General features: G+C 48.1%; 5 protein-coding genes across 5 annotated transcripts; 1 reads left to right on the forward strand and 4 right to left on the reverse strand.

Annotated features, from left to right (window-relative positions):
• Positions 1 to 366: 366 nt before the first annotated feature.
• BDV37DRAFT_259375 (uncharacterized protein) lies at positions 367 to 2,884 on the reverse strand. The gene is made up of 2 exons (XM_032083133.1): positions 2,684 to 2,884; positions 367 to 2,567 (listed from the first exon to the last, which is right to left on the reverse strand). The coding sequence occupies exons 1-2, from the start codon at positions 2,819 to 2,821 to the stop codon at positions 726 to 728; spliced, it is 1,980 nt and encodes a 659-aa protein (XP_031937110.1). The 5' UTR covers positions 2,822 to 2,884; the 3' UTR covers positions 367 to 725.
• A 261-nt stretch (positions 2,885 to 3,145) lies between these two features.
• Positions 3,146 to 5,850, reverse strand: BDV37DRAFT_274957 (glycine--tRNA ligase; the record flags this gene model as incomplete). Its single annotated transcript, XM_032085315.1, has 3 exons — positions 3,146 to 3,529; positions 3,593 to 5,250; positions 5,790 to 5,850. The coding sequence occupies 3 exons, from the start codon at positions 5,848 to 5,850 to the stop codon at positions 3,146 to 3,148; spliced, it is 2,103 nt and encodes a 700-aa protein (XP_031937111.1).
• Positions 5,851 to 7,896: 2,046 nt separating this feature from the next.
• BDV37DRAFT_274960 (serine/threonine protein kinase CLA4) lies at positions 7,897 to 10,587 on the reverse strand (the record flags this gene model as incomplete). Its single annotated transcript, XM_032085316.1, has 3 exons — positions 7,897 to 8,309; positions 8,365 to 8,464; positions 8,533 to 10,587. 3 exons carry the CDS (start codon positions 10,585 to 10,587, stop codon positions 7,897 to 7,899), a joined length of 2,568 nt encoding a protein of 855 aa, XP_031937112.1.
• A 1,833-nt stretch (positions 10,588 to 12,420) lies between these two features.
• BDV37DRAFT_220861 (NADH kinase POS5) lies at positions 12,421 to 14,168 on the reverse strand. The gene is made up of 3 exons (XM_032080163.1): positions 13,839 to 14,168; positions 13,628 to 13,742; positions 12,421 to 13,573 (listed from the first exon to the last, which is right to left on the reverse strand). The coding sequence occupies exons 1-3, from the start codon at positions 13,990 to 13,992 to the stop codon at positions 12,502 to 12,504; spliced, it is 1,341 nt and encodes a 446-aa protein (XP_031937113.1). The 5' UTR covers positions 13,993 to 14,168; the 3' UTR covers positions 12,421 to 12,501.
• A 649-nt stretch (positions 14,169 to 14,817) lies between these two features.
• On the forward strand, positions 14,818 to 20,306 carry BDV37DRAFT_274962 (putative RNA polymerase II transcription elongation factor (Ctr9); the record flags this gene model as incomplete). Its single annotated transcript, XM_032085317.1, has 4 exons — positions 14,818 to 15,692; positions 15,761 to 16,124; positions 16,600 to 17,502; positions 17,568 to 20,306. The coding sequence occupies 4 exons, from the start codon at positions 14,818 to 14,820 to the stop codon at positions 20,304 to 20,306; spliced, it is 4,881 nt and encodes a 1,626-aa protein (XP_031937114.1).
• Positions 20,307 to 24,266: the final 3,960 nt, after the last annotated feature.

Genomic DNA, 24,266 nt, shown 5'->3' on the forward strand with positions numbered 1-24,266 from the left:
ATCTCCTTTCAGCTAGATGAAACCTTTGGCCTCATCCATATACGTGGCCTGTCCGCATTCGGGGGTATTCGACAACTGGGAATTCACCTATCAATAAGCGTTCACACAACTTGCACTGAGGGATTCGATCACAGATACAGATCCTGCATGCGACACTGTGACATACCCTAAACCTGATTCGTATGTAGAATTTTCTGGTCCACTTTGCGCTCCGCCGCCGAAGAGACTGGAAACCTAGACAATCTGATCAACCTGCAACCCAGCGCGCCTCGCACAGCAGGGTTTGTGCACATTCATACCCTGGAACGCACGACGCCAATAGGCCTCTCGTCAAAAGACGTTAGGCAAAATGGTCCTGATCGCTGCCTTCGAGGACCTGGAGTTTTATAATCCAAGGAGCTTTTGGCGATTACGGGACTCTAGTTTATTAAATGGCCCATGTAGTGAAATAGTAACAGCACATATTTTTGTGTTTCTTCCTTTCTAATGTGTCAACATAGATGGCCAGTTGGCCGCAGATAAACCGTACAATCGTAGATGAAATGTCACATCAAAATCATTATCTTTAGATTCAGGTGGTATTTTCTTTTCTTTTTTTCTCTTCCCACCCAACTCCCATCCTTTTGTCGGTCCCGTACTTCCGTTTCGTAGAGCTTCCAGGCTGCATACCCAATACTGGCAACACCTACTGTGTACTGACGAAAACAAAAGCCACAAGCAATGTTTTAGGTTGAACGGTCACCAAAAAGAACACCTTGAAGAATTGCCTCGCCTTCGTCTTGACGCCAGTGACCTGTATCTGTCAACTGCTGTTTCCACATAATCTGATCTCTCTCGGTGAGGTCCTCCCAGCGGCGTAGGCCCCCGTCAGGTGCATTATGATATGCCCTGTTCGTAGACTCTATGAGGATCTCGTCTGTATCGCGGTTGCGACGGACAACAATAGAGGTATGTGATAGAGACGCAGCGGAAGAGGATGGGTCGTTTGCTGCAAGATCGGTATCAAGGATTGAATCAATCGCATCTGCTGCTTGACGTGCATGAAGAAGATCACGTAGGGAGCGGTGATGTAGGGTGGGAACTGGCGACGAAAGTGTTGAGTGCATTGACATAGTGACTGATGGCACTGCTAAAGGATGCGACGCAGGTTGATGATATGGACGCGCGACGGCGACACGAATATCGGGGGGGAGCCATTCGGTGGCTCCGAGATATGGAGGCATAACACCCCTGATCTCGGTGAAAGCCTGAAGGAGGAAGCAGACAATGAAGATAGATAACAGAGCAGTCAGCCCACTGGCGAAGTTAGCCCAAGCATCCGAACTTCCTGGCATGACTAGGACATAGCGCGGTGAACGACTGGAGGGCGGCGATGGGGCGAGTGGGAGCGTGTGTACGACAACGGTATTGCCCATACTGACGGAGGCAAGCTTGAGATATTGTGGTGGCGTCTCAGGCCTAACTGGGTTCGGCGGAGGAATGAAAGAAGAGAAGCATATCTTTGTCATGGAGAATGGATGGACGTCGTGGAGGGTAGTGTAGGGACGTAGCTTCCCGTAACCTCCTCTCCTAGGGTTGTACTCGAGCGTCAGGACTTCGATAGATTGATCACTTCCCGAAACGGCAATGATGATTTGTTCCTGGTTCTCGAGATTTGAACCCAGATTGCACACGTCCAGGCCAAGCCCAATCTTGATTGCTTTGCGGAGCTTCTTACGCCGGATGATGGTTGCAGATGACTTTGATTTCGGTGATAGCCTTTGCGACAAATCAAGAAGCACGAGCTCGCAGCCTTTACGGTCTGGTAAATTCTGAAGCAAAAGCAACATTGTGCGGGATAGGAAGCGCAGGGCTCGAAATTTGGGCCTGGGTTTGGTTGCTGCTTCAGACAAAGGCGTACTATATACGCAATGTACATCAGGTGATGCATTAGATCTCGTTGACGATGAGATCTGACAGGTGTACACGTCAGTGCCATTGGTATAGGCAACCTGGTATTTGCCATCGTCCAAATCCGCAATATCTACATCCTCAGCTTCCTCATCACTACCCAACCGTATCCTCCCCATGATATCCGATGTACTGGGTGTAGGAGTAACATGAAAAAGGACGATCTCTCCTGATGGAGCCAATCCAGTCGCAACCGCCGCTATACGCGGAGACTCGACATCTTTCCACGGCGAGAGCCGTAAAACTCTTTGATATGTGTCAGGACCGCCGGCCTTCTCTGTTCCTTTGGTGCGGAATAAAGATGTACGAGATAATGCAGTGGTCTTCTGGGAAACTTGATTGCCAGTTTCCCTATCTGCTTCTCCATTTGCGACTTCTTCGGTCGAATTATTCGTGAAGGATCTTTTTCGCGGGGGGTAATCAATCTCGAAAGATCTTAGATGTTGGTTATTGCCACGCTTTTGCTCAGCTACAGAGCTATTGATACCAGCAAAGGCAATAATAGAATCATCGCTTGCATGCGCCGTTGCCAATGAAGTAACGGAGTCTTCGTCGCGTGATAGTTCGATATCGACCACCTCGGAGATTTCGTTGCGTTTGGATGTGTCCAGCAGTGCCTGTTGTTGTGCCTCGAATATTAGCGCACTGACAATAACCAAAAGACTTTGGATTTAGAATATAGGGACAGAGCAATCTCGAATCATTGTCCCAGAAGGTATAGGGTGGCACTTGCGATTTTGTTCCCAACGCCGCTACGCCCTTCGCCGCCTCCGCCCGCGACAAGAAGATAGCCATGATTGCGCGGGTCGAAATCAGCGGCAAAGAGAGGACAGGATAGGGTCAATTTAGCCGAAGGAACGAGTGGCGCCATGATCGGGATGGACTCCTCGTCCTGGACAAGGGAAGAGTTGAATGTGTATTCAGTACTAGCAAGGGAGGGAATCGAAGTTACAGGCCAAGTAAGCTACCGATGACGTTCGGCCCCGGATTTAATATAATTCAAACCAAACCTCTTGGCAGAGAAGGACTCCACCTACGTAAGATCTTACAATAAATGGATAAGACAGTGACTTCATTCTGGAATGAAATCGAGAAGCAATGGAGAGATACTATGTAGAAATCATCATAATAGTTTTTGGCGGAGATCCGTAAAGATCTCGAACACTGTTCGCCTCATTTCTAGTACAATTCTAATCTAATCAACTTCTTGTCCAGTAAATTCAGGCAGCCGCTTGCGAATATCTTCCCATGTCTCGTCGCCTTCTACCAAGGACTTGAGAGCCTGCAAAATCTCATCCTCGCTAGCACGGACCTGCTTAGTCGAGTCACGATCACGCAAGGTGAAGGTGTCGTCCTTCACCGACTGAAAATCAACAGTGATACCAAACGGCGTGCCAAGTTCGTCGTTGCGTGCGTAACGCTTTCCAATGCTAGCCGAGGAATCGTCAACCCGGTTGGAGATGCCCATGCGCCGCATCTTCATCATCAAACGATGTGACAGAGGACGGAAAGAAGCATGGTTCGAAAGAGGTACAATGAGAACCTTGGTAGGCGCAATTGCTGGTGGGAAGGACAAGACCTATATAATACAGATATTAGCGGGGATCAATTCAACGTACTACGGCGAAGGACAACAGCTTACACCACGCGCTTCATCACCCTCTCGGGACCAGTACACATGTTCGAGGGTACTGTACAAGATGCGGCCAATGCCAAATGATGGCTCAATGACGTTGGGCGTGTATTCACGGACATTCTCTATCCGTGTCCGCTTCTCGATCTTGATCAAGTCCTTATCCAGTTCAACTCTGCCTGAGCCGACGCCCTCTACATCCACCTCAATCTTGCCTTGCTGCTCCAGATCGAGAGCCAACTTCTCACGGAATTCCTGAGAGAGCGCCTCGACGGCGGCTGCAACAGCCTTGCCGTCCTTCTTAAAGCGAGGGCCGAACTTCTTCTTGTCCAAGTCGACCTGCCATTCTTCAATTTTGAGGGGCTCAACTCGAGGCTCACGGACAACAAGAGGCGCCCCGGTCTTGTTCTTGTGCACAGTCAAGTCATAAGCACTGCGGTCGGCACAGCCAACACATTCAATCCAACCATAGCTGGTCTGCAGCTCGGCATCCCAGCAGTCAGCAGCGTAGTGAGCCATTTCATTAGCCATGTGTTGACGGAACCGGAGCTTCGCTGGGTCCACACCCAACTTGAGGAGGAAGAGCTGAATGCGGGCAAGGAAGTATCCGAGAGTTTCGTTGTCAACCAGACCGGATTCAATGGCTTTGCCGATGGTCATCTTCGTGGTTTGTGTGCTTCCAGACAGCTGCACATCACGGCTAAGCAAGGAAAGTTCGATGTCTTTCATTTCTTGAAAGCGAGAATGTTTTTTGCCTCCCTCTGGGTCCACATAGTGTTCAATCTCAGCCATGAGGAATTCGCGCACTCGCAGCAGACCGGCACGGGGCGAGATCTCATTCCGGAACGATTTGCCAATGGAAGCCGACGCAAAGGGCATTGACTGCTGGTTGAAGTCCAACAGCTTCTGGAAATTCAGGAACTGTCCCTGAGCGGTTTCAGGGCGAAGGTAGCCAGGCATATTGCTGCTAGGACCGATTGAAGTCTGGAACATCAAGTTGAATGCAACCGGGGGAAGAAGATTGCCATCGGTCGTCGGATTTCTGATATCGTACTTGGTGATGATTTGTTCCAGCTCCGGGCCGTCATAGTTATCAATTTGCGCTAAAGTCTCCTCATACTCCTTGACGACAGCATCGTCTAACCGGACAGCCTTGGTCTCCTTAGCCTTTTTCTTCCTCTTTGCCTCCTTCTCTTCGTCCACGACAACCTTCTGGCCACGCGCTTCCTTGTCACCTTTCAGACGAGCCTCAAGGACCTCCTCTACCAGGTGGTCCGCGCGGAAGATCTCGCCGGTTTTGGGGTCTTTGCACATCCAGTCGGCAAATTTCTCGACATGTCCGCTAGTCTTGAGAATTTCATGCGGGGTCAGCATGGTGCAGTCAACCTCCAGCATGTCCTCCTCGAGCACGAAATGCTTCCGCCACAAATCGACAATATTATTTATAAGAGCGCAACCAGGAGGGCCGTAGTCATATAGGCCGGATACCCCTCCGTAGATCTCGAAGGAGGGGGTGTAAAAAAGTCGACGGCGGAGCATCGACTCCAAGACCGTACGGTCAATGACCTGACCGGTCTTGGTATTAACGGTCGCCATGATGGTGTTCTTCTTTTTAGAACCTTGGGCGGCTCGAAAGGTGACGGGGGAGGGTGAAAAAGATCGCGTGCCTATGGCGGGGTTCCAACGAGGAAATTGGAATTGGCGGCGGGGAAGAGGAAAGAGTCGAGCGAACGAAGAAGCCAATTGAGTCATCCACGTGAGCCGCACCGGTCGCAGTGGAACACCACACAGTTGAGTGGAAACAGAATCAAGGTATAAGATATAAGAAAGAAGGCGGAGGAAACAAAGCGAGAGAAAAAAAAAAAATCTATATATAATAAACAAGCTAAAGGATTGAGATTATTTTCTTTTCTCTTTCAAACGATTCATCAAGGAGTCCGGATTATCTCCCTAATCTCCTTCGAGTCGATATCCTACCGCCGGCGAAATATTTCTCCGCCAAATTTTATCTCAAAACTAGATCCATAGGTTCTCTCATCCATTTTTGAAGAGCGCCTCTGGGATTCCCGGTTTATCCCTGTTCCAAGATGGTTTCCAGGAAGTCGCAGGCGAAGCCTCCTCCAAGTGCTAATTTAGATGTGAAACCCGCCAATAAACTCAGGCGTCAACTTCTCCATATCAAGCGGAAGCGGCTCAAGGACTCCACTCGACGAGCAGAACGATATCAGATTAAGAAAGAAGAGGCTAAGAACCCAAAGCTCAAGCATGAGCGCTTAAAGCGTAATATTCCGCTTACTATCGATCGCAAGCGGGTCTGGGATGATGCCAATAGTGACATCGAAGACGGTCTGGGATTGAGTGTCGACGTCGAGCGCATCAAGAAACAAAAGCAGGAAGAGGAAGATGAATGGAACAAGCCGTTGGAGCGCTCTGATGAATCGCAAGATGATTCCGATGACCAAGATGAGGTCGACAGCATGCTAGCCAGCAGTGATGACGACGACGACGACGAAGAAGGAGGAGATAACGACAACGATAACGCTGAGAGGTCTCGGAAGTCTAAGAGATCATCTCTTCCATCCGCTACAGAGCGTGCAACAAGTCCGACTCAGTCAACCAAGAGCACAAACCTGAGCCTAGCTCCGGAAGCCCTAGCAACCAAGTTCCCGTCGTTGTTTCCGTCGGAAACACCACCGACGCCCAAAATTCTCATCACGACTGCCCTGGTAGGTTCATATATTCGCTGTTACAGTCTAGGTGCAACACGCTCCATTAAGCATGTGGGAGTGTTGCAATGGTGTTCGCTAGGTATCCGTGCTAATCATTGGCAGAACTCAACCCTTCATAACGAAGCCAAAGCTCTTACAGATCTTTTCCCTAATAGCCAGTATATCCGCCGTACAGCGCATCGTTATTCCCACAAGTTTTCATTGAAAGAAATAGCAAAATTCGCAGCAAATCGCAATTACACTACTGTATTAGTCCTCCAGGAAGATTCCAAACGACCGTCTGGCCTCGATGTGATACACCTACCCAAGGGTCCCATGTTCCATTTTACTATTAGCAACTGGGTAGATGGCAAAAAGATCCCCGGGCATGGTGTAGGCACTGAACATTGGCCTGAATTGATTTTGAATAACTTTCGCACGCCTCTTGGGATTTTAACGGGTGCTATTTTCCGCTCATTATTCCCACCGCAGCCTGACATTGAGGGGCGCCAGGTTGTGACATTACACAACCAGCGTGACTATATCTTCGTCCGCAGGTGAGTTGCTCTTGTCACTCTGTTTTAGGCTTAGAGGATGTTGGGATTTTGACTGTCTCTGCAGGCATCGGTACATCTTCCGAGAGAAGAGAGAGACAGAAAAGAGCGTAGTTGATGCAGACGGAAAGGAGATGAAAGGGGCCGAGGGAATAAGAGCAGGCCTTCAGGAATTAGGGTGTGTGATCCTGTTATTCTTATTTCCCTCTTGATATATACTAATAAATCGTCGAACAGGCCTCGGTTCACCCTGAAATTACGAAGAATCGACAAGGGCATCCAAAGGGCGAGTGGGCAGGAATGGGAATGGAAGGCTGGAATGGAGAAGCAGAGGACCAAGTTCCAGCTATGATAGCTTTAATGCCAATTCCATCTGTGTTGGTCGGAGTTAGGGATAGATAAAAAAGGAGACAACAAAAGGACTTTATTGGATATATTGTGAGTTGATATTAATTATACTTTGGACGCCAAGCTTTTCACATATCCACCAAACGTGAAGTCCCATACGCTATCCAATGCATTCATTGATAATAGGGCTCTCAGTGATGTAGCGGCTCGTTGCCTCCTTTATCGTTCTGGACCGAATTCAGCCATTATGACGTCTGATGAACATACAGGGCGGACGTTTGTATATTTCTAGTCCTTCCCGGGCACTCAACCTCGAAGGACCATAACTATCATCAGAGATTGCTTGTTCTATCTCGCTGGAGAAGATGCGAAGGTGGCTCAGTCCGAACAACACAACAAACGCAGAATTGATTATTCACGGCAGTAGAAGCTGTTGCAAACGAAGATTTAGACACCAAACATAACGCCTAATTATCCATGCCAAGTCCGAAAGACATAGCTTTATAATTTGGATATCACATAAGAAAAAAGATGATTGTAATGCAAGTCATAAGCGAACAGATATCATCCGAAGGCACGTAAATGGGACCCATATGTGCGTGAGACAAGTTCTAATGTAAATCGTAAAAGGTGAAACATGGAGGGTGGGGTTAAAGCTCGTCTCAGTTTTGTGTTATCACCACAGCATGCGATCTCCGGCACATCACTGTCCATTGTTCTTCTTCCAACGGAGCAACTCCGCAAGGCTAGGAAGACTACAGCCAGATTTCAGGAATTCGTGAGCTAGCAGTTCATCCGCAGTGGCACGGCTGCGGACGTCGACACACAGACACTGGCTGAGGAAGGATTTGAGCTCCTTGCTCAACTTTTCAGGCTTCTTTAGACGAGGAGTGCCATTGGTGGCAATAAGATATAGAGCTTTAAGCGGTTCCTCGTTCAGGTAAGGGGGCTCTGACTCTATCATCTCAATAGCCATAATTCCTAGTGACCAGCAGTCGACCTTAGGTCCATATTCTTTCTGTTTGACAACTTCTGGGGCCATCCAGTATGGCGTCCCGACCATCGTTGCACGCTTGCTCTTTGATTCAGTAAGTTTAGCACAGAATCCAAAATCGGCTACAATCCGTTGTTAGCATGATATTGGACTGTTCCATAGATGGGGGCTACTTACTAATCTTGACATGACCAGCGCGGTCAAGAAGGACATTGTCACTCTTGATATCACGGTGGATAATGTTTTGGCTATGTAAGTGTGCCAGCCCTTTGCAAGTCTAGGGAGATGATTAGTATAATCCCCGTGTATTTTGCCGTCTTATCGCGCTGAGCAGCATCAACGTACCTCTGAGCAAATGGTAGCAATCTGATCTTCCTGGATTACAGGGTTATTGTCGATGACATCTGTGAGGGCACCGCCCTCCATGAATTCCATAACAACCCAGAGCTCATTGCTTTGTTCTTGCAGGAATGAGTCAAGGAAATTGACAATATTGGCATGCTGACTGTCTTTCATTACAATGATCTCATTGACAATAAGCTCCTTTCGTGGTTGACTACGCAGATCCATTTGTTTGATTGCGACTTGAGTCCGGGGCCCATATTGGCGGTACAGTTCGCGGGCAACCGGAGACACAGCATGTTCCTTCACACGTGCGACATACACAGATCCAGAAGCGCCTTGTCCAATCTTACGTTGCTTACTGTAAGATTCGTTGGGATTGTCTTTAGAGACGACGGACCTAAGCCGATCCATGACTTCGTTCTCAGACATTGCCGACATGCGAACTTCCCTCTGCCGGGGCTCAGCTTTCTTAGTCAGGGCAGCTTCAGCTTGACGGACACCATCAGGAACGTTCTTATTAGTTGCCTGTTTGTTCGCAATATTCAGTGGCTTCACTGGCTGCACGGGAGCAGGAAGTTTGCTGGGTGGTGGGCCCTGAGCCTGCTGTTTGGTACCATTGTTCTGAGCGCGTGCCGCAGAGGACTGTGCTCGCGGATCATGCGCAGGGTAACGCGAGCTGGGAGAAGATTGGTCTGACCCCGGAGCACGTGCAATTCCGGGGCCGTTGGCCGATATGTACTCCCCCGGCCGTTGGCCCTGGTTGGAACTAGTCGGAGGAGCTGGCGCTGGGCGCTGAGCAGTGAGCTGGCGTGCAGAGTCTTGTCGAGCCGAGCCAGGAGCCTGCGGGGCGGGACGGCCTGGTTTGTAGCGGTCGTTCATCGACGGATCGGCGCCATAGCCGCCGAGCTCCTGTTTGGCCAGAGGGACGCGAGTCTTTGGAAGTGAGGCGTTGTACGCTTCTTGATCGAGCCTATTTTGCTCTTCTTCACGTTGACGAGCACGGCGACCTTCTTCCTCCATGCGCCGACGCTCTTGGTCCGCCATCTCCTTCATCCTCTCCAGCTGTTGCTGCTGTTCCAAAGCACGATCTGAGTCTGATTTGCTGTGTGTCTGCGAGGGTGATGAACCAGCGGAACGATTGGAGTGGCCACTGTCTAAGCGCTGGGATGGGGCTGGTGGCGGCGGTCTTGGAGGAGCAATAGAACTGCCCACCGTATTGCTGTTGTAAGTTTTTGGTTGCTGGTTTGACTGGGGAGAGGCTAATCCGGCATAATACTGTGGGTTCTGTTCGCGCATCTTTATATCAGAGTAAAACTCGAGAACTTCGATGACGGCTTGGGGGTTCTTCTTATAGTCTTCTTTGGTGATAGCCGATGCAGTCAGCAGCTTCTCCCACTCAGGCGGTAATCCCACAAAGGCGCCTGTCCGCGGGTCGAAGCCGACGTGAACGCGGTGGCTAAAATTGGTCGGGTTGCTCACGCCTCCCATTCCCGGGCAGCGCTCGTAGATCTTGTCAATCCAGTCATAGATCTCGTCATCACTCTTGACCTCGCAGGTAATACTCTTAGTTGGTACGTCGCGTGTGATCAGAGCAGCCTTAGAGGTGGCATCTTTCGGATTGGCCAAACGAATAACTTCGAAGGCCATCCGAGTGTCTTCGGAACGGGAGACAGCGGTGACCGTCTCAAGGGGGATAGACAAGACTACCCTACCCGTCTCGTTCTTCAAAAAGTCCAATCGAAACTCTCGAAGTATCAAATATCGCTGGTTCCAGGTAGCCAGAAATTTGTCTTCCTTGCAACGAACATATCCTTCTTTGATGACGGTTACCCCTCCTTGTCCTGACTGGTTGGTTTTTGTTTTTGAGAGAGACGGGGTGCTAGTATTCGGGAATAATGACAAGTTGGCGGACCCTGGCGTACTGGGGGAGTCTAGGCTCATTTGGCTGAAGGACGTGACCGTATTTGAGGAGTTAGCAGGCAGGTTAAGCTTCGGGCGCTCGGCTGGTGGGCGCGGTGCTGGCCCAGGATTCATGAACTGGTCGGGAGAGTACATCCTGTGTGTCGCCATCAGTTACTGTCCAAAGGTCCAATATCTTTCGGATGATACAAAAATAGGGACAAAAGCCATCAGTATATGCCGTAACAAATACACAATGGCTGCTAAGCAGTAGTGGTAAATAAGAGCAACACCGACTTACTTTCCATAAGTTGAGGGGAGAAGCGCGCTGGCTCCAGAAGTAACTTCTTACTTCACAGCGGGTACGAGGGGTATCCGTGGATGGTTCGGTTGTTTGTGCAATTACTGTATATTGTCAGGGATGGAGTCAAACTTCTTAGCACAAAACTGGCGCTTCAAGCCCCGTGAGTCCCAAACCTAAATGGTCTGGTGCGCAGCATCGGGAATCCTACAACAATAGGAGTCGATATGGGGGGAGTATTGCCGGATTATTTTCCTTTCATTTTTCTTCTTTAATGATGCTTTGGACAAGAGAGACCTTACCTGACAATACCTTTAGCTTTGAAAGAACCGAAAGGTCTCCTCGCACCAGCGAGTATGACCGAGCGCAAAGGACCCTTCAGAACGCGGTGAGAAGAGTCGCCAATTCAGAAGCGACAAGAGTAAGGGACGTATGTGAGAAAAGGGACTTTCCTGTGGGAAACAGTGAAGCGAATAAGAATGTGTTATATTAACAATGCATAGGAAAGAGGAGAAAAGCGTGGAAGGGAGAGAAAACAAAGTAGCAGGCGAGGGGTGGGAATCCAAGGAGAACGGAGGGGGGAAAGAAAGGGAAGGGAAATCGTTAATGAGGTTTCACTAACAGCGGGAGCCATCGCAAGTCAAGGGGTGCGGCACTTGACATAGGAAAAGCGCTCAGGCTTCGAGAGCGGTAACGGTTGCAAAGAGAGTTCTAGGATCTACTAAGACATTCCTATAATAACGGTTTATCGATATCTTTATTTACTCTCCTTTACATTCTTGCTTTAGCTAGATAATGATAATGATACAAAGGTTCCTCATATTTGAATGAATATATTTGATACACTAGTACTTTATTTCTACCGTAGTTACATCATATTCAGGGCCATTAGCTAACAGGATAATATCCATCAGACAGCGAATTCGTATCGGAGGCGGAGCGGCCACGTTCAATACTTAGACCTTTGGGTTAAGTGAGGAAAGGTTGTACTAGGAGGAGAATACTGTATTTTTTTCTGACAAAAAGATAGGGTAGTCTGCGGTAAGTGTTGTAGAGTTATTGCTACCCAAAGAGATTGGGAGACACAGTTGCAGGTGGACTGACGGTGTGAATCACATAAATAACGAGACTGGACCAAAAAACCCAGTTCCCTGATGAAAAGGCGACGACGATGAAGGCTGAAATGTAACTCTCCTAAGCATGCTCGGCAATCTCCCGTCAGGGCGCCCCCTAACTTAAGTAATTAGTAGGCATTGACACTTCTATGAACGATTGTACACGGAAGACCATCCTAAGTAGTCCCTACGACTCCCTAGAGCATCTATGTCTGTTCAAATATCCTGCCACTGTTTGTATGTACCCAGTCACTATCCCTTAAACCAATCACACCAATGTGTGTACTCCTAATCTTCCCCAAAGATAGAACCCCGGCCCACGGGTTGTCGTTCCATAGATCCAAGAACTTGGGCGGTCCACTCGCCTGATACAAGCAACCTCATTTTTTGTTTCTCTTCTCCTAAACTATAATTCACAGATCGACCGCCAACTAAAGACCAATCAACCGTATGCATGACAACTCCCAGAGTATAGCAGCGATACCTACTCATATAGACTGTCTACCTACTGGTAGTACCAGCTAACCTAGAGATAGGCTTGTCACAATTGAGACCGCCCGGGGGAGTCGTTCGCTGGCAGAAGGTGGCTGAGTAAATAAACTTTAGAAAGTGTTCATATAATAGTTAGAATATGGATTGTTCTCTGTCGGTTCATCACGGTTCTTCACCGAAGGGGTAGTTAAATTTGAGCAGCCCATTCAAACCGCCAACCCATCCATCATGCGCCTCACCACCCATAATTCTCCTCATCACACATGGTACTCCTCCCTGCCATTCGTTTTTGCCGTGCCGCATCTCTTCATTCCATACTCGGACCTCCATACCAACAGCCATTCCCTGACCCATGTTGACCCCGTCAATACTCATCTCTAATTCACGACCCCGGTTCTTTTCACTCAGTTTCAACGTAATCGGCGTGCTAGATGGTAAAACCAAAGGCCGGAAACTCAGACTTCGGGCGCAGATTGGAGTTAATAGAACCGAAGGTACCAAGGGATGCACAATACTGCCACCACTACTCAAGCTATATGCGGTACTACCCGTGGGCGTCGAGATAATGATCCCATCCGCCACTGCCTCTGTAAGGAATCGTCCTCCGACATAAACATCCACCACCGCAAGATGCGGCTCCTTGCCACGATGGAGAAGCACCTCGTTCATTACGTACACTCCCTGGCTGCTCAACGTATTCCGTACGGAAGTTGAGCCTCGGTCTTGCTGAACAGGTCTCCCGTCAGCAGTGAAAAGCCCAACTTTTAGGCGGTTTCGCATCAAAATGCGAGCTCCGCGGCTCGAGCCCATTGATTTCCCACGAACCGACGACCATCCCGTGGGGCCTGTCTCAGAATCCGCTTGATAATCCGTCGCAGTACACCTCGACGCTTCTAACATAGGAGCTCGATCCCCTACTCCCGCACCGGACATGTATACCTCACGAAATGCGCGTTTGTACTCCTCGAACTTCCACTCGCTTAAAAACCCCAGTGTACCCATGCTGAATGAAAGCACCGGGGGCACATTGTAACATGTAGCGAACAAGGAAGAAGCATGCAAAATAGTTCCATCCCCTCCAAGAGTAACCGTAAGGTCCGCTTTATTATGTAACCCCGAGGCTAGCCTGCTCAATGGAGCTGAGTAGATGGGAAAAGGGAATTTTGAATGCACTTCTTCGGCAGTCTTTGGCTCTAGGATCAGGGCGATAGATGGATATGTAGATGTTACATGACTAGGCAAAAAGCTGTCAGTTGTATTCTCCAAGGTATCAAGACGGCTCCCATACTTTGCAAATTCAATCAGAGATTCCGTCACTGTTGGCACGCAATCCTTTTTCACAACAAAGACATTCCGAGGGGGTGCTGGCCATTGAAGAGAAAGGAGATCGCCCTCCCAAGATTCTGGGACAAAGGATCAGCAAGGCATAGTCTAGTGTCACCTTCTTTCGCGTTATCTCAAGAGGCGGAAGCGGTTTTGCAGTTTGCAGAGACGCACACCTTCGTATTTAGGTAATAACCGGTGAGGTAACGTCTCGATATCTCTGATTTCACAGCGGCGAAGAGAAGATGAAAAGGATCGCTTCCATGGTGTATACTTGGCTATGCTAATCATGGACCGAAATGATTGCGTTCGAAGAGTAGTCGCTTGCATGTTGAAAAAGGAGTGAGCAGCTCAAAATAAGGCTTGACACAGAGATTAGCGCTGTGAACAGCGGCTATTTTCATTGATCTAATAAAAGCTCACTTGTATTTTTCCCTCTTGCATCTTCCGGGCTCAACTTCTGGGGGACAACACTAATCTGAAGCATGGAATCATTCCCGGAAGACGTATATTTATCGAAGCCTTGAATTTGTATTACCGTTCCCGTTAAAGAAGAAGGGAGAGAGTGTGTGAGTGAATGAACGAAGGTCACTCCGGATCTTTGATGGGGTGAAGGATAAGGTGGTCCCCAGAATGATCTACTCCGGAGCTGAAGAGCCTGACCGCCCTGAGAGCCTGACGTATGAGGGAGAGAACGTCACAGGTGCCTTGCCTGTGGACTATTTACCAGCAGTGGATGTCTTGGCTTTCGGGTTCACAAGATCCCCTCCTGCCAATAGTTGCGGTCAGGCGTTTTCTCGTACCTAGTACTTTAGCTCCGACGTACCGTTCATTCTCTGTTATGAAACTTATCTTTCACTTCGTCCTACATGCATTATATATAAGATATATCCTCTGATCTTCTTGTTTTGCTTCGCGGGTCTGGGCATGGCCTAAACTGATAGGCGTCAAACTTCCCTTGATCGCCCGACGTGGTGTGAGATTCTTCAAATAGATCTTTCGCTCGAGTACGGGACTGCCTTCCCTTTTATGCAATCGCTCGACTAATTTCTAGTTGCGTGATCGGCAGGTTAAGGATAAATTGATACCGCAACAAAGCGTCTAGTCTACCAGCTCAACAGAATCAGGTGCTCTTTTGGCCACTGGCAATCTAAAATGACGGGTGGCCCTAACCCTGAGCTTCACCAGCAAAAAAAGAACCCAACCTGGCAACGTATAGGGAGCATGAATCAAAATTCTCGGGCTGGCGATGACATGGAACCACGGCTTAAACATGGGATCCCGATGCAGGTGCTTCGATCCCTCTTGCTTGCAACATGGTTCAACTGCTGTTGTGTCGTCATCCTAGTGACTCAGGTGCTCGGTGCTCCTCTCTATCTAATAAGCAGGGATTATTATTATGCATATATGGCATACACGAAGCAGTCTTTCGGGCTGGTCATCACAGCTCTCACACAATGGGGCTGTCCGACATTTGTTCGCGTTAGTGGTGATAAGAGTGTACAAGGACAGATTCACCTGACAGAGGACGGCCGGTTGAAAACTGAATTTCCCGAGCGCTTGGTATTGATTGCTAATCACCAGGTCTATACCGATTGGATTTACCTGTGGTGGGTTGCTTATACGAACATGATGCATGGCCGCATTTTCATCATCCTCAAGGAGTCTCTCAAGTATATCCCGATTGTTGGTCAAGGTATGACGTTCTACGGCTTTATCTTCATGGCTCGCAAATGGCTATCCGACAAACCCCGGCTACAGCATCGGTTGGAGAAGTTGAAAACCCGGCATTCAGGCTCCAAATCGGAATCGTCTGAATACGACCCCATGTGGCTGTTGATATTTCCTGAAGGGACAAATTTGTCAATTAACACTAAGAGGCGTAGTGACGAGTATGGGCAAAGGCAAGGGTTTCCACCTTTAAAGCACGAGGTTCTCCCGCGATCGACCGGCCTTTTCTTTTGCCTACAACAATTGAGGGGCACTGTTGATTGGGTGTACGACTGCACCGTAGCCTATGAAGGACCTCCGTAAGTCCCCATGTCTATTGAATTGTCATTTGAAAAAAGAGAAAATCCACGACTAACTTATGCCGTAGAAAAGGAAGCTACCCGGATAAATACTTCACACTCCGATCAACATATCTTCAGGGTAGACCCCCAACATCCGTCAATATGTACTGGCGACGGTTTGCTGTATCAGACATACCCTTAGATGACCAGAAGGAATTCGATGCCTGGCTCAGGGCCCGGTGGACGGAAAAGGACCAGCTGCTTGAGGAATATTTCGAGACGGGAAGGTTTCCGTCTGAATTAGCTGGCTTTGTTGACGATGTGGACGTATCCGAAAGTCTAAAAGCTGCCGCTGCCGCTGGATATGTGGAAGTATTTGTTAGACTGGGACATTGGAGTGAAATCGGGCGTATATTTATGGTATTAATAGGCGCTGCTCTTCTGTGCAAAGTACCAAAACTCTTGGGTTTTTGATAAGACTGCCTTTTATATTGTCTTAGATTAGCTATTCTTACCATGTTTATGAGAGATGCATTTAGAAAATGATAATATTTGTAAAGAGATTTACTTCCCCTCTCCCAATCCGCTTTGATGTACAATATAGGTTGATAACGCAAGCCCACTTGTTTTCCTAACTTTCTTTTGATTGCAGGAATTTGGTACAAGAGCTAAGAAGATATTGAAGCCACATGTGGCGGTGCCTCAGCACGGACTCCAGCCTCAGGTTCCGACCCTTTCAATCTACTGACACCCGCACCAAGTAGAGAGCTCAACACTGCAGGTTTTGTCGTCTCGAGTTGCTGCTGTAAATTTAGGACGCTCTTCCTGCTCGAGGTCTCAGCAGGGGGACGTGTTTCTCATTTTCATTGCAATCGTTTCATATAGTACGATCATGAGCTGAACCTTGCAACTATCCCTACTCCAGACATCCACCACACCTTCCGTGTCTCATCGACTTTCAAAGGAATACCTTTCACGCGCCATGGCGTCCCTACGAAGTGAACACACGAATGGCATAAACAGCGAAACGCATTCCACAGCTACATCACTCCGGTTCTCGGACATTCCTTCTGCCATTGATATTCCTGCGTCCACCCTCGACAGCGAAGTCGAGGTTAGTCTGGAAGGTCTTCCGGACGATCCTACGGAGCTCTGCACTTTACTGGAGAATGAAAAGGCCGCAAAAAATTTTTGGGTTATTATCGCGCTCGCTTATGCCAAACAAAAGCAAATCGACCATGCTATTGACATCCTCAACAAAGGATTAGCATCAGTCGCCCATGGAGCGACGAAAGAGAAGCTCGGCTTGCTGGGTTGGGTATGCTGGCTGCTCATGTTGAAGAGCCGACAAGCGCCCCGAGTGGCACCGGAAGGGGAATTGTATTCTGAGGCTAAAACTAAGGACCATTACCTACAGCTGGCGACGTCGACATTAAACGAGGCATCTCGCCTGAACCCAGCTTTCCCGCCCCTGTTTCTAGCCCGTGGAGTGTTGTCCCTTTTGCGCGCATCGTTGCATCCCCCGAGGCCAGTTCGTCCTGGTACAGTTGACACGTCCGAACGAGTTGAGTCTCTTAGACAGGCTCTTAAATGCTTCGAGGAGTCGTCAAAAGCCTTCGGGGGTCGAAACGTGATGGCTATCCTTGGTCGCGCAAGGGCACAGTATATGCTTGGAAGATATGCAGAGGCACTGGAAGGTTACCAGAAAGTTTTGATGAAGATGCCTGGTTTAACAGACCCTGATCCTCGCATTGGTATTGGGTGCTGCCTGTGGCACCTGGGCTTTAAGGACCAGGCGAAAGCTGCGTGGGAGCGAGCTCTGTCATTGGTACGTGGTTCCCGCATTATTCTCTTTTTTTAATACCAGATGCTAATCGTATATGTGCTCTGTAGAACCCTGACTCCAAAGTTGCCAATATTCTACTCGCCGTCTACTACCTCTACGATAGTTCCCGACACGCCACGACGGATCCTGCGTTTGGCTCTTTGTATAAGGTGGCTATGACCCAGTATACACAAAAAGCTTTCAAATTGGACAAAGAATACCCCATGACGGGCGCTTTGTTTGGGGGGTATTTTCTTTTGAGGAAGTCATACTCTACGGTTGAAACCTTAGCACGGAAAGCGATCGAGCACACGGACGTGATGCAAATAGCTAGCGATGGTTGGTTCCTGCTTGGTCGCAAGGCGCACTACGAAGGCGACCTTCCTCGTGCTGCAGAGTTCTATAACCGCTCTGACCAAGCTCGAGGTGGCGGTGATAAAGGGTATTTGCCTGCCAGGTTTGGCACAGTGCAGATGCAAGTGTCTAATAAAGATTACGATGGTGCCAAATTTCGACTGGAGAAGATTATACAGCAAACCAAAAACCCAGAATGCATGATACTGCTCGGAGCACTTTATGCGGAGGAGGTCTTTGCTACCGAGAAGATTGGTAGCAGGGAGGACAAGTCAGCCGAAGCTAAAAAGGCGATCAGTCTCCTAGAATCGGTTCGTGCCCTCTGGAAGGACGAAGGCAAAAAACTCTCCCCTGATGAGTCAGTGTTGGTGTATTTGGCTCGCTTGTATGAGCGTACAGCCCCGGAGAAGAGCATGCAGTGCCTGTCCCAGCTCGAGGAATTGCAACTGGCAGCAATTGTTGAGGATGATCATCCAGAAGGCCTTGAAAATGAGGAGCAGGTTAAAGCTGCTCTTCGAGTAAACCTACCGCCACAGCTTCTCAGCAATATGGGTTGCTTTTTGTACCAGGCTGAGAAGGTAGATCAAGCGCGGACTATGTTCGAAACGGCGTTGAATGCCTGCGTCCGGTCGCAGGAGAAAGAAAGCGAGCATGACACGGACGCCCTGGTCACAACCATTAGTTATAACCTTGGACGGACATACGAGGCCTCTGACATGCCGGAAGAAGCTAAGAAGGTGTATGAAGGTCTCCTGGAACGTCACAGTGACTATACGGAAGCAAGCGCTAGGTTAACATATATTGCCCTACGGCAGAGCCCCACGGATGAGGGTCCCAAAAGGATGGCCAAGCTGTATGAAGCAGATTCGACGAATCTTGAGGTCCGTGCTTTGTTTGGTTGGTACCTCAGCAAGTCTAAAAAACGGGTTGCGAATCTGGCCGAGGACCAGGAGCAACGCCACTACAAACATACCCTGCAATACTTCGACAAGCACGACCGCTACTCATTGACTGGGATGGGTAATGTTCATCTCATGACAGCACGTGATATGCGCCGCGAGACCGATCAAGAGAAAGAGAAGCGCCGGAAGATGTACGAGAGGGCAGTGGAATTCTTCGACAAAGCTCTTCAGTTAGATCCTCAGAATGCTTATGCGGCTCAGGGTATCGCCATTGCTCTGGTAGATGCTAAGAAGGACTACAGTACTGCAGTGCATATATTTTCCAAGATTCGGGACACCTTGAGAGACTCTAGTGTCTACCTAAACCTTGGGCATGTATATGCGGAATTACGGCAGCACACGCGATCTATCGAGCATTACGAGGCGGCGCTGTCGAAAGACCGCGCTCGTGATGCGCAAATTCTAGCTTGCTTAGGCCGAGTATGGCTGCTGAAGGGGAAACAAGAGGTAAGCTTGTCGGCTATGAAGACCGCTCTGGATTATGCACGACGAGCGCATGCTGTTGCGCCGTCCCAGGTGCATCTGGAATTTAATGTGGCGTTCGTACAAAATCAAATCGCCTCTCTGGCATACAGTTTACCGGAGACGCAGAAGACTGTGCAAGATGTACAGGATGCGTCTGATGGCCTTCGTGAGGCGGTTGAATCTTTTGGACGCATTGCCCAGGCCAAGAACCCTCCTTACCCAGCGGGAGCCTTGGAACAACGAGCCAACATGGGCAAGACAATCATCAAACAGCTCGAACGAGCCCTCCAGAGTCAGAAGGAGTACGAAGAAAAGAATGCGGCCAAACTTCAGCAGGCACGCGAGGCCCGTGAAGCCGAGATCCGGCGGCGCGAGGAGGAAGTTCGCAAGGCGCAAGAGGCAGAGCGCGAGCGTAAACAGCGAATTGCAGAGGAACGGCAGCGGATGGTGGAGGAGGCACAACGATTAGCGGAGCAGCGGGCGGAGGAGGAACGTGCGCGGGAGGAAGCGGAGTTAACGACAGAATCGGAGACAGGCGCTAAGGTGAAGCGCAAGAAGAAATCATCCTCGACGAAACGCAAGAAGAAGCGGGCAGAGGACGACTTCATCAGTGACGGCGAATCACCGACCAGGGCTGGAAGCTCAGAGCCAGAGAGCGAGGGCGAATCGGCCCCCAAGAAACGGCGTCGACTGGAACGTCGATCGGGCGGGAAAATGCAGAGCAAGTACAAGAGCAGTGAACTGGTGGTGGACTCCGACGAGGAAGACGGGGCCGACGCCGCCACAACTCCGGCGGCGGAATCCGATCACGATCAGGAGATGGCTGATACAGGTGAAGATGGGGAGAACGTGATTCAACGGCGCCGAGCGAAGGTGAATCGCCGGATTGCCGACGACGAAGAGGAAGAGGAAGAAGAGAACCAGCCCGGGACGGTGGCAGTATCAGAGAATGGGGACGACGATGGTGCAGATGATCTGTTCAACGACAACGCGGATGGTGATAATGGTGCGGCGATGGAAGAGTAAAGATTTGCCAAGACAACTTTCTTTTCCTCTATTACTTTGTAGTGTATATCTTCTACTACGCTTTTACTTTATTCTGTATCAAGAGGATCCAGGCGTTGGGAGAATTGGAGGCAAACCTGGGATATGTTTATAAGCTGTATTGGAATGAACAATCTGATAATTTCTTCACTCAGGAGAGTGAGACTCTATTGATTTTCAACGTATAGTACAACCTGGCTAATCTCTATGGGTATTCGAGATTGCTGTACGGAATGTGGTTCTGATTCAAACGATTCAAACAGAAGGAAGCAAGTCCCGGAGAAGCAAAGGGACATTGCTTCCAGTCCTTTAGAGTACCTAGGCTTGTAATTAAAAAATTGCCTCGTCAACACTATTAGGGCGAAGTCTAGACACAGCGATCGTCAGGAGGCCGAACGATGGGGAACATGTGAGACACGCTAAAGAGGCTAAATAGGGGGGGGGGGGGAGAAATAATAATAATAATTAAGGCTGGGAAGAGACGGGTTGCCTCGAAGGTTCGTGTCTGAGACAGTAGCGTGGCACTTGCTTCTTTTTTCAGATCGGATATCGATGGATACGGAGCACACAGAAAGGAGTACGTAGTAGTTGATATTGACTTAGAAGCAGTACGGAGTGTGAGGGAGAAATACTCCGTACAAAGAGTAGAAAGAAAGATCTTACAATTACCTAGCTGGAGCTGTGAACCGGGGGAAAAAAAACAATGGCCAATGACAGTAGTTGGTTCAGCAAAAGGAATAGCAAATATCATTAGTTATACTCCGTAGATAGAAAGAAAAGCTGAGAGAACGTGCCATCCTGCACAGCTAATGCATGCAGGTATACATGAACACTGTCTGGCGGTGTGATCAACAAGCAGATATTACGTTGGGGGGTATAGTGTACACTGTACATACATCCACTTAGACAAGATAGCAGGCAATCCTACAAGGTATCAATGTAGGTAAATACATACTCCATACCAAATACAAATGTGAATAAGAGAAATACCACACAGGAATCCGGAGGGTATTAGATACCATACTCTCTATCATGGATGAAATGAATTATTACTCTTGTATGTTCTCTGTATATATGATTTCTATCCATATAGATCAATATTAAATGTGAGAGCACATGCCATTTTTGACCCGAGCCATGCTTGCTCATACGGAATAATTGATGCTGTGGGATCAAATCCTCGAGGCTCAAGCCCTAAAGCAGTTCCGTCTCATTCCCTCCCCCGACCCAACCAACATTTTGGTTCATCGCATCTGCATATTATTGACCGACTACCCCGGGGCAGGCTAACCTCGTGTAATTTAGGGTAGACGCATCCTGTACGGCTATCTAGGGTAGTATTGCTAGGCACTTCCTTGGTGCTACAACAGCCGTGTTTACCACCCTTCTGGATATGACACCACTGGCGCTAGCCATCGCAATAAACCTGACCACGGAAAAGGGCCGTAGAGTCCACCAGTTTTTTTTTTTTTTTTTTTTTTTTTTTTTTTTTTTTTTGAATCCTTCCATGTACTGATACAGTACAGAAATATCTGAAATATGCAACAACACAACAGGGAAATAAGTATGCAATTTTGGAAGAGAGACTTGATTTTTTTTTTTTTTTTTCACAAAAAAAATATAATAATAATAATACAAACAATAATTTATAAATAATAACAATAATAATAATAATTCAGTTCCCTGCACGACTTGCATTAGATACAACAACAACAATACTAACTCTTACCGGTACTGCTAATTTGCTAACGCATTTGGATCCGCTCGGACAAGTATAGAGTTCAACCGGGCAGGGAAGTTGACCCATTAATGTCATTGTCTAGCGTCCTAACTACGTAGTAGGAAACCCAGTGGAGAGACGTTGGAATGGGTCCGCGTCTGTAAGCGAATGATGATCTGGTGCCTGACAGTCGTATTGCTGGGTACTTCTTCCTTTCCTCGGAACTTCTCAATTAGACGAGTGCCTGGCAAGTGGTTTATGCAGTAATATACTGTATGACAGGTGTTTAGATTGTTATTCATACAAGCACTTACTTCATATACGCAGCCAGTAGTAAGTTGAAAGTTTAGAGCATGTTGGGGAGGAAGCCGGCATACTCCGCAGGTTGTTCTATTTGGTTATTAAATATGCTTTCTTAACCCATAACTATCCATGATTCCATGTAGATGCTAGATGGGCCATTGTGCCCATCCTTTATGATCTCCATGTGGTACTCCGTCCGAAGTGGAAGGTAGGATCCATTACTTTTTCTATCGTCTCTATCTATGGTCACTAGTTGCCTATGTTTAATCTATCAAGCCCCATTTATCTACCGTCGATACTTACCCAACGGGGAGCCCCGTATGGGATCGCTCGTGGCTAACTAACATGATTCTTTCCATTTCCAGTTTCACGATCCCCTGTCTACTAGGAGCTGATAGAATATACTAGACTAGACCTCCATCTGCAATCCTTTCAGGGTAATCCTAGACAAGGCAACGTAATACACAGTAGCTACCGAGGCTAAAAGTAGTATTCCCTGTCAGTTTGTCTGGCTAGCGCTAGTTTTCAATCCGGTCAAAATCCTTGGGGGGAGGAATTGACTCCCAGGTCCCGAGTCCGTAAACACCAATTCCGATCGATCAGCAACACGGGACAATTAGATCCATAGGTTTGTGGTTTTATGGCCTGAGTTCGCGGTTGTGAGTACCTGCGTCCTGCGCGTCTGGGTTCCTGGATGTCCGTGCGAACAACTCCTTCTCCATAGTCTCAATAAACTAGGAAAAAACCGAGTCTCCTGATTTGATCGTCTCCACGACATGCAGCTCGGTGTTTTCCCTTGTCCCTTTTGCTTTTCTTCATTTTCTTTTTTAGGGGTTTTCTCTTCCTCTATCGTGGGATGTCCATAAATTGAAGAACAACTACTGGGATCCTTGGTAAAGAAGTCCGTAGATATAAAATACACTTTTTGTTAGTACCCCAAAGTTCGGTGCGTAATCGTACCGTAACTTCTTTTCTACTTTCTGTTCTATTCCCCTTCTATTTTCCTTCTTTTGTTTTCCTTTGCTTTTTCGCATATTTAAAACGTTATGTGTCATTTCAGAATTAACTTGTCCGCTTTGTAAGGGGCAAAAAAAAAGGGAAAAATTAACTAGTCTGTGCCTTTTGGAACTGTCAGAACGTGGACTCTGCGCTAAAGTAAAAATAAAATTACACCAAAATGTATGAGCAGCACCAGCATAAAATAAATACAGAGAAAAAAAAAGGGAAAACCAAAAGTAACATCCGTCCCAAATTTATTTATTTTTTTTTTCTTTTTGTTTTGGATAACTTTTCTCCATCCTTTCTAACCGTCGAACTATACTAATAATTGTTAGTTCCCTCCCTTAATTCCTCTTATTCTTGTCCTTGTCATTCTCCTCCCCCAGAACATCCATTGACTAACCATTTATCGATCCGCTTTGTTCTTTATCTATTGATTCTAACCTCCACCATCTTTCCTTTCCTGTCCCTCACTCAGCTTCTCTCCTAGGTACCTTTATTCCCCTCTGTATTCACGATCACGATCCTTTTACTCGCTAGAGTCACTTCCCTATTATCTCATGCGTCTTCTCTTCTGTTGTGACAATTGTTGCTTCGTTTCATATTTTCCTACCCCCAAATTTATGATTCAGTCTTGCCTCGCCGAGTGGCCTTGCCCCTAAAATCTAAATCTAAATCTAAAACACTTCAGAAACTCTTTCACCTGGAGGTGTCATGTCCTCTTGCTCCTGATCCTTAGCCAGCTTAACCTATTTCATCGTTCAATTCGCTCTCATCATCCTCTACCATGGTCCTAGCCAGGACCGCCATATTGCAGTTACATGCTTGACTATCGACTTGTATATACACCCCCATCGACCTCGCCAATTGGACTGCGGTAACAGTCTACTATGCATGCCTCCAACTCTGCCCCCCGGACC

The sequence above is a fragment of the Aspergillus pseudonomiae genome, assembly GCF_009193645.1.
Source record: "Aspergillus pseudonomiae strain CBS 119388 unplaced genomic scaffold BDV37scaffold_89, whole genome shotgun sequence".
NCBI classification, from domain to species: Eukaryota; Fungi; Ascomycota; class Eurotiomycetes; order Eurotiales; family Aspergillaceae; genus Aspergillus; species Aspergillus pseudonomiae.